The sequence below is a fragment of the Anopheles maculipalpis genome, chromosome 3RL, assembly GCF_943734695.1.
Source record: "Anopheles maculipalpis chromosome 3RL, idAnoMacuDA_375_x, whole genome shotgun sequence".
Lineage (NCBI taxonomy): Eukaryota > Metazoa > Arthropoda > Insecta > Diptera > Culicidae > Anopheles > Anopheles maculipalpis.
The window spans coordinates 89,333,445-89,349,161 of NC_064872.1; the positions used below are offsets into that span (position 1 = coordinate 89,333,445).

General features: G+C 44.4%; 3 protein-coding genes across 3 annotated transcripts; 2 read left to right on the top strand and 1 right to left on the bottom strand.

Moving 5' to 3' along the window:
• The first annotated feature begins 3,819 nt into the window (after positions 1–3,819).
• Positions 3,820–4,559, top strand: LOC126563165 (uncharacterized). Its single transcript, XM_050219789.1, has 4 exons — positions 3,820–3,975; positions 4,065–4,193; positions 4,270–4,401; positions 4,470–4,559. Exons 1-4 carry the CDS (start codon positions 3,820–3,822, stop codon positions 4,557–4,559), a joined length of 507 nt encoding a protein of 168 aa, XP_050075746.1.
• An 870-nt stretch (positions 4,560–5,429) lies between these two features.
• Positions 5,430–6,243, top strand: LOC126563134 (uncharacterized). Its single transcript, XM_050219758.1, has 4 exons — positions 5,430–5,637; positions 5,743–5,868; positions 5,942–6,070; positions 6,139–6,243. Exons 1-4 carry the CDS (start codon positions 5,467–5,469, stop codon positions 6,241–6,243), a joined length of 531 nt encoding a protein of 176 aa, XP_050075715.1. The 5' UTR covers positions 5,430–5,466.
• A 732-nt stretch (positions 6,244–6,975) lies between these two features.
• LOC126562750 (tetraspanin-9) lies at positions 6,976–8,312 on the bottom strand. The gene is made up of 6 exons (XM_050219328.1): positions 8,241–8,312; positions 7,973–8,164; positions 7,632–7,826; positions 7,406–7,560; positions 7,218–7,332; positions 6,976–7,145 (listed from the first exon to the last, which is right to left on the bottom strand). Exons 1-6 carry the CDS (start codon positions 8,301–8,303, stop codon positions 7,005–7,007), a joined length of 861 nt encoding a protein of 286 aa, XP_050075285.1. The 5' UTR covers positions 8,304–8,312; the 3' UTR covers positions 6,976–7,004.
• Positions 8,313–15,717: the final 7,405 nt, after the last annotated feature.

Here is a 15,717-nt window from a genome sequence, read left to right on the forward strand (position 1 = left end):
TCCAGGGGTAGTTGGGTGATGGTGTGGGATAAATGGCAAAAACAGTTAACGCAATTCAACATTACTTGTAAGTGAGATACTAATGAATTCAATAGATTTAATAAAAAGACGCCTAAAAGTATGCAATCTGTGTGTCTACTGGAGGATAAATTCACACTTTGAGTGTCATTTTCCTATACTTTTGTTGTCACGTTTCCGCAAAAATAGTATAGATTCTTGTTGAATTCCTTCCGCTGATTTCACTCAATTACCCCCTCACAAAAAAATCCAAACGATAAACAATCCAACCCGACTCATTGGAAGCCCAACTTTTAATTAAGTTCCACACCCGCTCACTATCGGTGAGCAAACGGTTTCATCGAGCACGAGATTCGGCCACTACCGGGGTGACAAAGCGAATCGGAAAACGTGCGTGCGAACGCAACACATTCCCGCATCACGTACACAAGGGTGATGTGTCCTGTACGTCACGGGATAGTAATTTTGGAACGTCGCCGTCGATCGGCGTTTGGTTCCGTTGCTTTTCGTCATTCTCCGTTCTGCCTCGAGCGCGAACGAACCTCAAACGCGTAGTCGACGTCAACAATTTCTAACACGTGATTGTTACCCGGGTGCACGGGTTCGCTGTTGATGGCGTCACATGTCCGCAAGAGATCGTAATTCACGTACATGCTGCCTTGCGTAGAAACACACACAGAGAGAAGGAATTCGGCAGCAAGTTCGTTGGCCCTTTTGAAAGGTAAAAAAGGAGGAGTAAGGGAGTTTGGGAGTGAGTTGATGTAGTTGTTGATTAGTCCCAAGATATTTGACCTTACTTTTGCATACCTTTTGCTATTTACACCTTCTCGAATGCTCACGTTGATGGTACTAGGAACTGGCAGGACTTCGGAGAAAAAAAGGCTCACGATTAAATCAGTTTCATTACTCCGAAACCCTTTCTCCCCCTGCCAACGCATTTCACGGACAGACGATATACGGCACACGGTAACATCGGTCCACGAGAAACTGGATCGCGTTTAAGTACACGTTTTTCGCGTAAGACTCTAGGACACGCGACGCAGTGTGGGTATCCCGTGGTGGGTTTGAAATTGATTTTTTCCCCTTTTTATTCGAACAATGCAACGCACTGGGCGCGATTGTCTATTGTGGCATCCTTTTACCGATTTCGATTAATGTTTCACTCTGCTCTAGGTGCTTCCTTTCCTTTGCAAACAGAGGTCTGGTCTTCGCTTTGTTTCCTTTGTTGTATAGAAAGCACACTTGCAATTGATAGGTCCCGTCGGTGTACTTAAGCTACAACAACGTGAACCGCGGCTTTACAATTCCTCAGCCCGTGACCAGAATCGTGATTTCATTGGAAACGTTTGGACTCGTATCAGTGCTTTGATTACAGCATCCATAGAAAAAGGAACATTCAACAGTGCTTTCAAAGGCCACATGCAAAAAGGATTTCACCATGGAAATCAATAAATCTTTTCGTCCAGATTTTTCACCCTAAATTTTCCGGCCCATCGTTATTTTATGTCCCAAAACCATCAAAATAGCTCCAAGAGTTTTTGTGCGGAAACTCCGGAAGTCCACCGGATCAGCGTGTGCTGGGTGCTATGTTTGACATATTCCCGGCCAGCGTTCATTGAATCAACAGGTGCAAACCAGGAGAGCCAAGAGCCGTCCGAGACGTGCGACTACGCAACAGGAAGTTTGTCCCGTCCGGTCCGGCACCAGTCGGGACCGGAAATTGGTTTTCCAGATCCGATTTATCGTTCATTCATTCATCAAAATAAACATCCCTTTTGGCGAAAGGTTCTAGAACAATGCGCGTGGAATGGAATGTTGGCAAATATGGAATCTGTGAAAAAAAATAGGAGAATCGGTAATTAAGTTTGATGGCAACTTCATTTGGGGAAGGTTTAAGAATTGAAACATAATAAACTTTCAAAATTTTGCTTCTTCTTAACTTAGCGACCTTTTCAGGTCATGCCGGCCACCGAACGGCGCATTAGACTTGCCTATACCAAGTAGTAGGGTAGACAGTTCCTCACAAGAAGGAATCAGTCCGGATGGGATTTGAACCCCAGCGTTCCAGTGACTTCTTTTCTTTTCTTCCTTTCCGCTCACAACGGATTTGCAATTTATCCAAATAAAACCACACAAACCACGACAATACTTTCAATTCCCGTTCGCATATCACCCTTACGCGTAGCTCACACAACCTTGAACTACTTTCACTCAAGGTGAACCACATACGCGCACACACACTCTGGCCGAGCAGTTCCGAACCGACACCTCAAGGTTACCGAAGAAAGGTGGAGAAGGAAAGCAAATTTCGGAAGCGAGCATCCGCGACGCAGAACCACAACACGGCTGACCCTCACAGTACGTCATCCCCTTAACCGCTAACCACGCTGAAGTGAAACTTTTTGATTGTCACTGTCAATCCAAAATGACGTCCGTTGGGGATAGCTAGTGAAAGAAGGTTGTGTAAGAGGTATTTCGGTGTCTATCGGTGCCACACCATTTGAATAATAGGACATATTTCAAATAAAAACAAAAATCGTTTACATAAGAGTGATAAAATTGATGAGAGCTTTCGATTGTTTCTGCTGGGTTTTGAACAATCGATTTGAAAAGCAAAACAGTCATGCTCCAAAAGCTACACGTTCAATTACCTACAATGGTGCTACAATGTGTTCAAAGCAGCTTTTCTGAGTTTAAGCATACAGGAGGAGAAGGGTGAACAAAACATAAACAAGCCAAATATTTGGGTGGAATTATCCCGACCAATAACTCCTGCAGTGAAGAAGGGTTAGCAGCTGATTTTATTAATCTAGTAGTTAACCCTTTGGACTCGGATGAATTGTGTCTGGATGTCGACTATCATCCGGCTCGTCTACCTTTACGAAGAACTGGTTAAATGGCCGGTATGACCGAACAAGTTGTTAAGCCAAATAGAGGAAGAAAAAATATTTCTCTTATACAATTATCTCTGATTTAAAATGATCTTTTGTAGGAGCTTAAAACATTGCACAGAATATATTACCTGTTGAGGGTTAACAAGGATCATCTTGAGCGACTCCATTCCAAAGCAAACGACGAACCCGTACAACGGGAGAAGGGCAAACCTACTTCGAAAACGGTCAGTCAGTCAAGCTCGACCACCACCACCGTGCAAGCTCGACTGCATAACACGTTAAGTAATCACGATCGCAGCAACACGGCAGGTTGCCATGCCATCACCTCCCCTGTTTACTATTGGGAAAGCAACCGCGCGAAAAAAAAAACCGCGCAAAAGCCGGCTTGCTGTGTCGAAAATCGAAAAATGCACGCTGACCACCCGAAGAACATGGCAGTACTAAAGCGGTATCGTAGAAGGATCGTGTGCGGCGCCGACTTAGTAAAGGAGGGAGATCATCCGAACAAAACAAAGCTAAAAAACGGCGTCGAAGAACCTGTAGGGAAGGGATGTTTTATTTACTGCAAGCCAGGTCAGGTCAGGTTTTCTGGCGCCGGTTTCTAGATGTTTTTTGGTGAGGATTGTATGAATGTGAGAAGAGTGCGTGGTAGTGGTTGTGATGGCGCGACTTTGAAGCTCTAGAGTGCTTGGTGCGTTCTTTTTACTTTCAGTTTCAACCGCGCAGTCAGCCAGTTCGAAACGTTCGATCAAGCTACTAAGAGCCCTTAGATAGTCGGTAACTTGATCGGTCAAGTTAAAAGGTTTTACTGTGTAGTTGTGTAAATAGTGGGACGATCTTACTAAATTAAGCTTATTCTTATAGGAACAGTAGTGTTCTACAAACAGCCAAGGATTACCAAAGAAAAATGATTGTACGATCGACTGTTATGCTGTCGCTTGTGGGTGCATTCTTGATGGTGAATGGAGCACCCTTTGGAGGTGGTGGGCACGATGAGGGCGAATTCCACGACAAAAAGTACGACGAGGAATTGAAGCATGTGTCCAAAGTGGGCAATACTTATGTAAGGCCACAAGTTGAACATTCTGCTCGGTGCGGTGCAGAATATCGGATATCTGGAAGCTAATGTCCGCTCTTTCGCCCTTTTTTCAGGTGGCCGCACTAGAAATATATGACAACCCACCAGATCAGGACAATGCGCACAAGGAGGTAGACAACTTCCCTTCCAACATCTACAGCAAATACGACAATCTGCAGCAGAAAGTTAAAAGCTTTTTCGATGTAAGTTTGGTGCTTGTTTGGCAAGAAAATTGTATCTGTGTAACCTGTTACTTTAAATCTTACCATTTTATTGTAGGCTGAACCCATTATCGACCACATCAAGGAATCGGACAAGTACGGCAACACGGGCGATCAGTTCTATTTCATCACGAAACCACTGGTGGAAACAACTGCCAAGGTGAACATGTTCATCAACTCGGTGATAGCGGTAAGATGCATAAATTCACGATGCAAGCGATTGTAGTTGGATTGCATTTCTTCTGTTCGGTTTTACAGGCACCAAAGAAGCTGCTCGGTGGACTGAAGAAACAAGCCAACGAAAAGCTGAACGATGTTGGTGCTGGTTTGGTTGGTTTGAGGCGATAAGATGTAGTTTTTGTTAACGTTATTAGCTTATTAGAGAACAGGTCAATTTTATGTAAATATACCGCCAAGTCATAGGGTGCTAAGTCATAGGGAATTGTGTATTTTAACGGCCGTGGTAAGCAGAACGTCATCTTTTCTGGATTGATTCCTGCACCAGTCATTTTTATCAGCTGGAGTTCAAAAGCCCAAAAAAACCAAAACGAATGTTATTATTGAATAAATTGTACCCACACCGTGACCCGAAAACCGGCCACAAAACATTGAAAAACTGCATCTTGTCCCAACTCCGCATAACAAATCGAGGGCACGAACAGATGCACTTTCCCACCCCACTCCGATGTCCAATGCCGGTACCACCGGTCCGCGCAAATCATCATCACCATCATCATCGAACAAACAACGCGGCAGCTTGGCTCGAGCATTGATGGAAAACCCAAACATCATCATCTGCAAACTTTAATTCCCTCTCCCGCCCGATAGGCCATTGTTGATGCGCATACCAAGTGCGAGTGTTGCGGTTGCGTTTCGCGTTAGATAATCGACCAACGCGAGTGCCTTGGGCATCCGTCGATGGAACGCATTGTGATCTCCTTCTCCACGCCGTTAGCTAATATTGGTCGCCGATTTTATTTTTTCCCCCTCGTGGTGAAGATTTTGGAGAAACGAGCCGAAAACTTGTGCTTTTGGTAGAGGTGGAAATTTTTGGGGCCCCAATACACGAGCAAGCGAGATGCATTCGGTAGGACGTGATCCTAGACGTGATTCACGTCAGTCACTCTCAGTTTGATCGAACAGGCCTAAGTGTGTAAGGTGGTTTTTGGTGTAAAGCAACGATTTAAGCAATTTTTGGAAGCTTTTAATTGGATTCTTGCTAATTTGAAAACACTCCAGGAAGTGTAACTCCATCATGGTGGTTTGTTCTCAAACGTGCGTGTTGATGGTGATCTCCATTTTGTCGCTCGTAAATCATCTCCAGTGTTTGCCCTTACCTGGGCCCCACCGTACAGACGATGCGGAGGCAAAAATTCAAGCTGACCGTGAGCTGCTGAATACAGTGACCTACGTCGGAAACAACAAGGTAAGTCTTGAATGATCTTTTTTTTTGAGTTTAATGATCACGCGATCTAGTTGGTGTTTGAGAAAGAAGGTTTTTAAAAACACACATCTCACGATCTCTTTGTAGGTTTATGGATTACTATCAAACGAACAACCTGCAATGCGTGAGGCCAAACTGGAGAAAGAAGACTTCGATTCTAGCATACTGACAAAGTTGGAGAATGTGCAGAAAAAGTTCGTCGACAAGGGCAATGTAATGCAGGCTCCGTAGAACGTGAAGCCCAAAAAATGTGTCTTAATTCTCTCTCATCGCTACGTCGTTTTAGGTTCCAGCGCTAGTCGATCAAACGCACCCGAAGGATTATTTTGGAAATGACGTCAAAGATGAGCCACTGTACAGAGGCTTCGTTGGAATAGTCGAGCAGTTATCCAATGTGTTCAATGCAGTCGTTGAGGTATGTCATCACTTTTCCTTTCCGGGAGATAAAATGGGACGCTAATGGCGGTCTCTTTTCTTTTGCAGAAAGTGCCCAAGGGAGCGATCGTTAATCTAAACAAGAGTGTCCTTAACCGGCTCAATCAAATCGGTGCCGTGCTGGTTGGCCTCGAGGATGCGAAAAAGAAGTGAAGCTCGCGTCACGGTTTCCGTAGTGTAATTTATTCATTCTGTATATACTTAACGTTCTACTATGCGAATTTTTGAGTAATCGTTCGGGAATGTCTGCGTGTCGTTATACGAGGAGTTCCTACCTTTCTCTCTCTTTCTCTCTCTCTCTCTCTCTATCTCTCTCTCTCTCTCTGCGTCTCTATCGCTCCTCTACAAGGTAGTTTGAGTTGTTTTGGTAGTTTTGGTAGGCAGTTGCGCGGAATGATGCTCTGCGGTGGCCCGGAGGATGCCCTAATCCTAAACTCTGAGTGTATAAATAAAACTGTGCAGTATTCTACGTTCTACACTAGCGCACCCCATCGACCAACATCGTGCATCCGTTTTCCATCGTCGTACTACTATATAACTTCCATTTTGGTTGGCCTACCTTATGCGCGCAAATCACGCGTATCGATCAACTTTAGTGGATTGTTATGGGGATTTTTCGTTTGCTTCGTTTGAGGATTACTGATTTTTCTTTTTGGCACAATCATTAGGCACACAGATTGATACTATGTGCTAGCAAAAATCACACGTGCACACGTCCTTGGTCGTGTACGTACATACAACCTTTAATCACTATTCACCGAATTGGGGTACGTGCTTCTTCCCACCTCGAGACAGACTGGTGAGTATTGCTGTTCTATTGGGTGTGATGCTGTGTTTCGCATGGAAGGTCATGGTGGTGGTTGTTGGGAGCGGGAGGAGAATCCACCAAATCCTGACCATCCTCAGCCATACAGTCAGTCGTCCATGTAGGTGGCACTGGTGCCGTTACGATTGAGCGTCGTATCAACGGTAGGTGAGTAGGATTTGTAGGTTTTTGAGGATCGTTTATGTTTGACAGTGCAGAACAGCAGCATGGATGATATTAGACCGAAGAGCTAGAATAAGGAAGAATGTTTTGTGATTAAACCAAAGCTTTTTCAGTTGGAAAATTGAATGTCCTTTCTAACCTGTAGGAAGCCTATCACCAGCACAACTGTTCCCACTATGTGTAGTCGCTGGACGAACCACATCTGTAGAATCTGTCCACAGCTCTTATCCCATAGGAGTGTAGGATTTCCCGCTCTGGAAGGGAAAAGGGAATAAAAAGAGAGCTATCTACCATTCTTCACTAAGATTAAGATTTTCATGCCCATACTTTCGACAGTCAACGTTCGCTAGCTCGTCGCCAGATCCTTCCGAAAACATTGCTCCGTACTGCGCGCGACAGCACGACTGTGGTACCCATCGCTCGCCGGGCCATGCACTGATATCGTACCAATCTTCGTATGACGATACACCACAGCATTGTAGCTGTAGAAAATAAGTAAAACAATCCCGATAGAATTAATGTCCGAAATGAGCGCGAAATATTATCAACTTACATCCACCTGTAGATTGTCCCATATAGAGGCAACGGAAGGCGTTAAGAAACCGCCACGATCCGACACGTTGTAGTGCTTCTCGATGCCATATTTCAGCTCCTGCGTCAACATACGCCCAATACCTCCACGGAACACAAATGCTAGTGAACCGAGCAAGAACTCACTAAGGAACAATAGTACCACCAGTGTAAAGTACTGGGAAAAATAGTGGAAAAGACAGAATGATTATTTAGAATTTATTTAGAATGGGCCTACGAGTATGCAATCTGTGCTTCATCGAACTGTATTACTTGCATACTTTTAGGCGTTGTGATTCAATTATTTATAAAAAAAAGACTCACTATAACGAGAAAACATCGTGACTGGAACCAAGAGCCACAGCATCCGAAAAATGCGATCACGAAACTGATCACACCGACCGTTATGAACATACAGTCGGCACTGAGTACCGCATGGTCAGGCAGCAGTGTGGCATACCCTGGATAGGCAAAGTGAAGCCACACGCCTATCGCTAGAAATCCACTGCCGCAGAGCTTTGCATAGAGACAGAGAGAATTATCAAAAGATTAGTAAATGGTTCAGCAATTTAAATGACATTTTAACATTTACCCATATGAGGATGTTGAAGGAGCAAAATGTCCGCCTTATGCACGTGTAGCCTGTACTGCCCATGGTTCTGAAACGATACGAATAAAAACCGTATAAAATAAAATAGTTTTGTTAACATTCATTCGACGCCTCAATAGGATGTCCAATAAATCACAATTCATTCGCGTGGACCACGAGTTGTATGTGTGGGGGAAATTTGCCTTAACTTTGATGATCCGGATTCCAATCAGTGTCACGTTCCCCCATTGAACCCCAAAACTTGGGACTCGTTTTTTTTATTCCCAAGCCCACCCTAACGCTAATGATGCACCCGCCGATATGCAACTGCGAAACCGTTGCGTCCGACTCTACCCAACGACCCGCTACAGTGCTTCTGCAGCGTTTGTTGTAGCGGATGTGTTCATTATGTTCCTTGCTCATTTGCATACTGATGTGATCAGGGAAGGAGGGTAGGGAGGGGGGAGGGGAGTACGGGGGGATGGGGGAGAAGTCGCACATTCATTACAAACGGATACAAAAAAAGGTTTTTTTTCATCTCCTTCACATCTCCAGCCGTAGGATGAAGTGAAGAGCTGTTGAGACTTGCTGGAAGCTTTTCTCTTTCACACAAACAACAAACCCTGCTTCCTAGGTGCCCCCACTAGGTGGTTGGGTAGTTTCAGTTCAACAAAGACAAGACCTGGCACAAGCAAAGCGAACAGCCCCGGTGAGCTATGAATTATGAGCCGAGACTCTGGCGAGACTCGACAATGGGCTCACAGCATTAGCGCCCAATTATGCACCGTGTGGGCAGCGACGGGTTTGAGCTCGAATAAAAGGGCCCGATTTGTATCGAAGCTTCCGTTTTGACTATTGCTTTTCGTAGGCTAAAGGATGCCGACACACATACAAAAAAGGTCAACAGCACAAATATGTTTGATTCTTGTGCGTGAGGCACCTTTTTTATGATAATTGTTATGGGATGCTTATGGGTTTATTAAGGTAAAGCTGATTAAAGTGATACGCGGGGTGGATACATTAGGTATAATTAATTATAAGAAAGGTTTAAAGGGTGGCCATTTCCGGATGCTTTTGGTCACACAATGGAGATTCGTTTTAGTTGTTTGATTTGTTCGTGGAAATAGTTTAAAAAACTTTCTAAATAGCTGATGTGTTTGGGGTAGCTTCTTCATCGCGAGATTCGAACCTATGACGTTGGGTTTACAACACACTCATCTTGATATGTTTAATGGACTGGACCTTCTTACTGGATAATGTATGATCAAAGGTGCCTTGAGATAGGATATTAAAACATTGGCATGCAATTGGAAAGGAGCTTATGGGAGAAAATGTTTTCCATGACATACTTCTTCTTTTAAGCTTGCAAAGTGCTTCTGAAATATGTTAAGCAAAGTTTAAATAAAATGTACCATAAATAGTTACACATTACAAGGTACCCATCACTTGTTGTAACGTTGTTCATCTTCTGCTCATCGCACTCATCTTCGATTAAATACCGTTCCCATCAGTTGACTCGCAAGCCACCTAAGTACTGACCATCAAATACCATACTATCAACACATCAAACCAAAAAAATCCCCTTCACCACTAATTACTACACTAAACGCAATCCAACCAAACCCTCATCACCCGGAGGAGGACGAACAGAGCCTTTCACAACATTCAAAACCCCAAATGAGGGAGGGAAGCGGTTCCGTGCGTTCCACAGCGACCACGATGCGTGCCGCGTATTAGCAACTGGTTTGTAATTAGTAATTAGCTCGACCAATAAGTATCTCACTTCATTCAGCTTCAGCCCCCACTTCTAACTGACCGCAGCTCAATCGGCTTCGGTTTCGGTTTCGGTGAGATTTTGGCTGAAAGTGAAACAGATCCAACCCGGTTGTAGTGTGTGGTTTGGTTTTCTTTCGCGGTGAAAAGAAGGTTTAGCTGCTGTGGGTGGTTTTTTGAATTTTAAAATTAAAGATAAATTGAACTTTTTCTGTCTGAAAACGCTTAACACAATTATAGGGATCTTCTGCCCTGGTGGGAGGAGGGTGGTAGGGTATCAATCACAGGAGAAATGCGCTTACGGCAAATTACTATGTATAGAAAACCTCACAGAACATGTATGTTTATTGAGGCAGGCAGCGAAGTAAATGAACGATGAACGGCAATGCATTTTCCGTTTGATGATATGCAATTTCAGTGCGTGTGTGAGCGATTGCAATTAGCATAATTTCAGGCGCCGTAGGATGTACGTTATGAATATTGACCTCATTGGAGGAATGAAATTAAATGAAATTGCCGTTCCGGGTCATGGGGGAACGCAATTCACAAACAGCAGCTACAGATATTTGCAGAAAAAATAAAGAACCCACGCACCGACCGATCGTTACCGATCTGTTTTCTTTTTGATTTTAAATGTGGCAACATTAATTGTGTCCCTTCCGCGGAAAACGGAATCGAACGAAAACCCCCGGAAGCTTTTTGTGAGGAATTTTATAATTGTTGCTTATCATTGAGTCAAAATCAAGGTTAAAAATGTATCAAAATTGAGCTGTAAGTCTATGAATAAATCATTTCTCATCCGATTTTGATGCTCCTCTACTAGCATCGGAGTTCGCTTGAAGGAAAAAAGATCACGAACAGAGAACAAGATCGTCTCAAAACTTATTTTACATAATGTTGATCAACCGTGTGAGCATTCCATTCTCTAAAGCATTCTCTTGCTTCAAAGCTTAACGAGCACGGTAACGCTTGGAGAATTTAAATTAACGTCTATCTTACCAAAGAAACAGCTTTGAATTCATGAGACCAGTTCGACAGTTCGGCCGCTCTTCTTCGGTGTAATGTTGGTTTAAAAAATTTACATTTTCAACCTTAAGCTTCATTCTAGGTTCCTCATCAAAGCCGCACCAAACGGTACAGCTTCAACTCACAATCATTCACTGAACAAACACATTCCCTCAACAGCAACAGCAACAAAAATAAAAAAAAACATACAAATGTCTTCCCTTCTTTTTGGGGGATAGCTTGAACCTAGAAAAAAAAGTCATTTCGCTGCCTGATGGTTCACACAGTTAACCTAACCCCTCCCCCTTCCAAAAAGGTACAGTTAGTGCAAGGGGCAGTTACCGGACTCGGTCAACAGCCCGGATGGGCCACGAGAACCCGTTGGAAAACTCCACCATCCGTAGCGAAGATTGCCGCGCGTAGCGAATCCGTACCGGATGGGGATGGGGAGGGTAGGGGGGTGGGAGTAGACTTCTTGCCGCGGGAAAAAAGTTAGCCATAAAAACAGCGTGGATAATCCACTTTATCACGCGCAATTGTCGTGGCGCGTGAAAGGGTAGCAGCAATGAACGATGTCATGATTGCTATGCCGGAGAGGAAGTTGGCACAAAGTTTTTGGGACACCAACGCACACACACTCACACAGGTCTGTCCGGTAAGATGATGGATGGGGACAGCGATCGGAGATTGGCAAATATGGTGACGCCGGAAAGAAACGCGTGAATGATCTTAACGAATAGGCGAGTAATGGTGGAAGATTGATTGATCTGTGAATTTTCGGTTGCTGGAAGTTTATTGTTTTTGGGTGCCAATTTTAAATAAATTGACTACATTACTGCATTACTTCTTTTTGTAACGAATTTATGTTCAAGAGTTCTCTTAAAATATATATTTTTTAATAATTTTTGAACTTCTTTTGGACTACATCCTCTGGAGGCTGTTACCTCAAGTGCCAATATTACAAACCTACTACAAAATTAATTTTGAATACCCGAGACATATTTAACGAATCGATCGTTACGATCACCAGTTCACCGAAACGAGACCTAAACCCCAACAAGTGGTCTGCTTCATTTTGCCTTCAAACCCAATCGCTGGACGCTCTCCATTATGCAGATTTATAGCATCGTTTGCATCGTTCTAATTGTAGCCCTGGTCGCCATACATGTGTGCATGCATAAAACACCAGCCGCATTATGTCATCACACACCGGTCACGCACCGTTCTGTCCGGCGAGCATCCATCTCGACAGCTCGTGTAATAAAACCGACCATTGGTTGGCTGTCTCCGGTCACACGATGCCGCTACATACATCGCTCCTGTTCTAGTTCGGTGCTGTGTTGTTCCCCTTTTGCTATGGTAATAACCATACATTCTTCAACCACCGTGACCCGGCTACCCGGCCCGAGGAAATACACGGAAATGCACATTTACACTCGTTGCAACATCACCCAAATAGAGGCGAATTCTAGCCGGCCGAGAGTAAACAAATTTAATCTATTAAATAAAATGTTTTCTACATAAAATGTAAAGCATTTTTCCAACCTACAAAGGAATTGAATTGGAATCGCCTCGCATAATCTATCATTTAAAAATCGTTTAAAAAGACACTTAATAAGCATTCGCGATGCTTAGTCGACTACATCCTCCACTACTTCCCCGGAACGCTGTGCTCAAAATGGGTAGCCGTAGAAATGTGTCCCAGTTCCAGCTGCGGCGAACACCGAACCAGCACAACACAAGACAAACATTTCTCCTGACACAGTTTTAACTGTGGTCATGTCGTTTTCCGCTACTCGACTTGACAACTCCTCGCTCTGGCTCGCTCGCTCGCGCAATCGTCCGAGCAGAGGATGGAAAGCATGCATCCGCCATGTCGGCAATGATTGCCGGTGTCGTTGCAGTTTAAGTCGGGCCTTTCTTATCAAAGCGCACGGCACATTAAGATTTAGTGTGGCACAACGCCGTGTTGTCCAGCTGTCAAAAGATGCAGGAATTAATCTCAAGGGTACGCTTTTGAGCACTAACCTTGCTCACAGCTACGGCGAGATGATCTCAATTTATGGTTGCAGTGGATGATTAGACGAGACATTCTTAAGCTTCATTTGGGTTCATTATGAAAAAAAACTCCAACAAAATCTTCATCTGAAGAGCTTTTGTAGGGCAACAAGATTATTAAACATGGGAATAGAAACATTTCGAACCAGAAGAACCACACGAGAGACGAGGCCCATGCTCATCATCGTAAATGTCACCGTGCGTGCGTCTTAACATCTTCACCCAAACACTCATCCACCCACCCACTACCGAACCCAGTTGAGGAGATCCGGTCAATGATGGCGATTCAATGTTTGTACCGCATTTCTCTCGCACGCAGCTCTCAACACACCAAGAAAGTAAATACCTTCCAGCAATGAAGATTATAACTCGACAATGCCCCAAAGACAAACATAGCCTTTTTTTCGCCCCCTTTTGGACGCCCAAGAAGTCTCCATTACACCTGGGCGAGTAAGTGTACACCGCAAGCAAACGGTGAAGACCAACGCCTTGACCAACGGGACACAAAAGCGAACACAGACATCACAACACACCACAAATGGACAAATCCACACAAACCATCACCGGCAAGCTGTCACTGTTCCCGTGGTCCCGTTTGGCCTCTTTCCCCCCACTGGCAGTGTACACAAACTGTTCGGGCGTTTCGGAGTACGAAAGCGAAGCCAAACTGCTTTGCAGACGCTGCGGTCGTTACCGATACCACCCCCGTTTGGCGAAGGTTTTCAGTTTCAGCCTACAAGGGGAAAAAAGGGCAATCTCCCAGCATCTTCAAAGGCCACTGATCCAGTTCTCACACCTTTCGACGGTTTGTGGGTCAGCTTATCGTTAGGTTTGCGGGTTTGTTGTTGTTAGGGAAAAGGGGCTTCAATACGTACGAACGATTCTAACGACGATACGAGTGCAAAATTGTCCTCCTTCACCTTTTTACCGGCCGGGACAATAAAATGCGCCATAAAACCGGCACAGATTTAGATCTAAGGCGAACATGAGAAAGAGGGTGTCCAGTGTCCAGTAGCACTGGACTGTTAATGTACCATTGGCGATGGCTTAAAAGAGCCATTTTCGTGCGGAAGCGAAGGGCTCGAATGTGTCACAAGAGGAAAGCCCTAAAGCAACTGCTGTGTGGCTGTGGCCATTTTCCACCGCTGGACAATAATTGAATGGGAAAAAAGGGAAATAAAAATGTTTGTTAAGCGTTGGCCGGCAAAATGTTATTGAGGTCATGAAACACACCTGTTAGCCAAGACTTCCTCGGTCTCTGCCAGCTGGCCATTAAATCATTTTATTCAAATTTAACGTTTTAAAGACCGATCTATGCAACATGTAATAACAACGATTAACTAATAACTTCAATAGTTTCCCACCGTTTACGTTCCGCGGCGTTGTCTGCGCGGGTTCTGGGAACATAAATTGGCCGGCCTCATAAAAGGAAGCATCGACACTGCGGCATCCAATAAATGAAACACAAAAATGCTGCCAACGAAATGTGGATGTGTGAATATTAGCGTGCAGTAAAACGCCCTCTCGGTGCTGCCAGTTCCCGGCGGTGCTGGGGAATTTTATAACATCTATTTTTGAGACCAGCTAGGAATGCCACTTCACTCTCGTGTTCTTCGGTGGGAATTCTTCCACAGCAATACAACAATTTCCCCATGTTTTTGCTCTGCTGCCAGTGCATCTATGGGTGCATGATTATGATGTTGAAAAGTGCTTGCTCTTAGTGCTGCCTAGCATCTTCAACTTCACTCCGCAAAAATGAGTCGTGTGCATATAAATAAAGTACCCCCACGTGGCGGGTGCGGAAAGTGAAGCAAAGAAAGTAAAATTCCCGCCAAAAGTGGGATAGAGTGACTCGGGAAAGATGTGTAACGGTTGCTCGCACACACAACACACATTTTCCCTCCTTTCGCTTGATCCCATCGATCGATCGTGGTTTTCTTGCCGGAGTACGTAATCGCTTGTTTATAGTTTTCCACGCAGCGCGTGTTGGACGACGAGCCGTGGGAAACGATTTTCGCACGTGAAAAGCATCTTTTCCTCGAAGGCAAGACGAAGATTCACACCGATGTTACCGATCATCCCTACGGGTGTTTGCGGTTGTGTGATCGTGTCGACGTAAAGACGTTTTTAGGGAGGATAAAAGTAAAAATTAAACCAACAACCGTAGGTGGTCTTATTTTGGCACCGGAGAAAGACAGAGACAAAGCAAAATAATGAACACTCATTTTTGCCAAATTCATCTTCACACCGTCGGCGAAATTACGCAAGCGCCAATTTATCTTCCCTGTTCGCCCAAAAAACCTCCAAACACCGGACAGTTTTGTAAATCCAGTTGAAAAATTGCGTGCCGAATTGTCATTAATAATTTGCCCACTTTCTCCTCCCGGATGAAATTGGTTCACATTTTACATCATAATGTGACGCTGTATGATTGTCTTTTTTTGTGTCTTGGCCGAGTGTTTTCTTAACCTCCCGGTTGGGAGGGGGCAGTAAAGGCCCCGATTCCGGGGGTAGATTAATTTTCTCAGCTACTAACCGGCAGACCGGTGATGAAGCGGCTGATGATGGCTATTAATAATTCTCCAAGGGTTTTTTCTTCTTTTCTCTACAGAGCGCCATAGGCTGGCGGCAATATGTGGCAAGT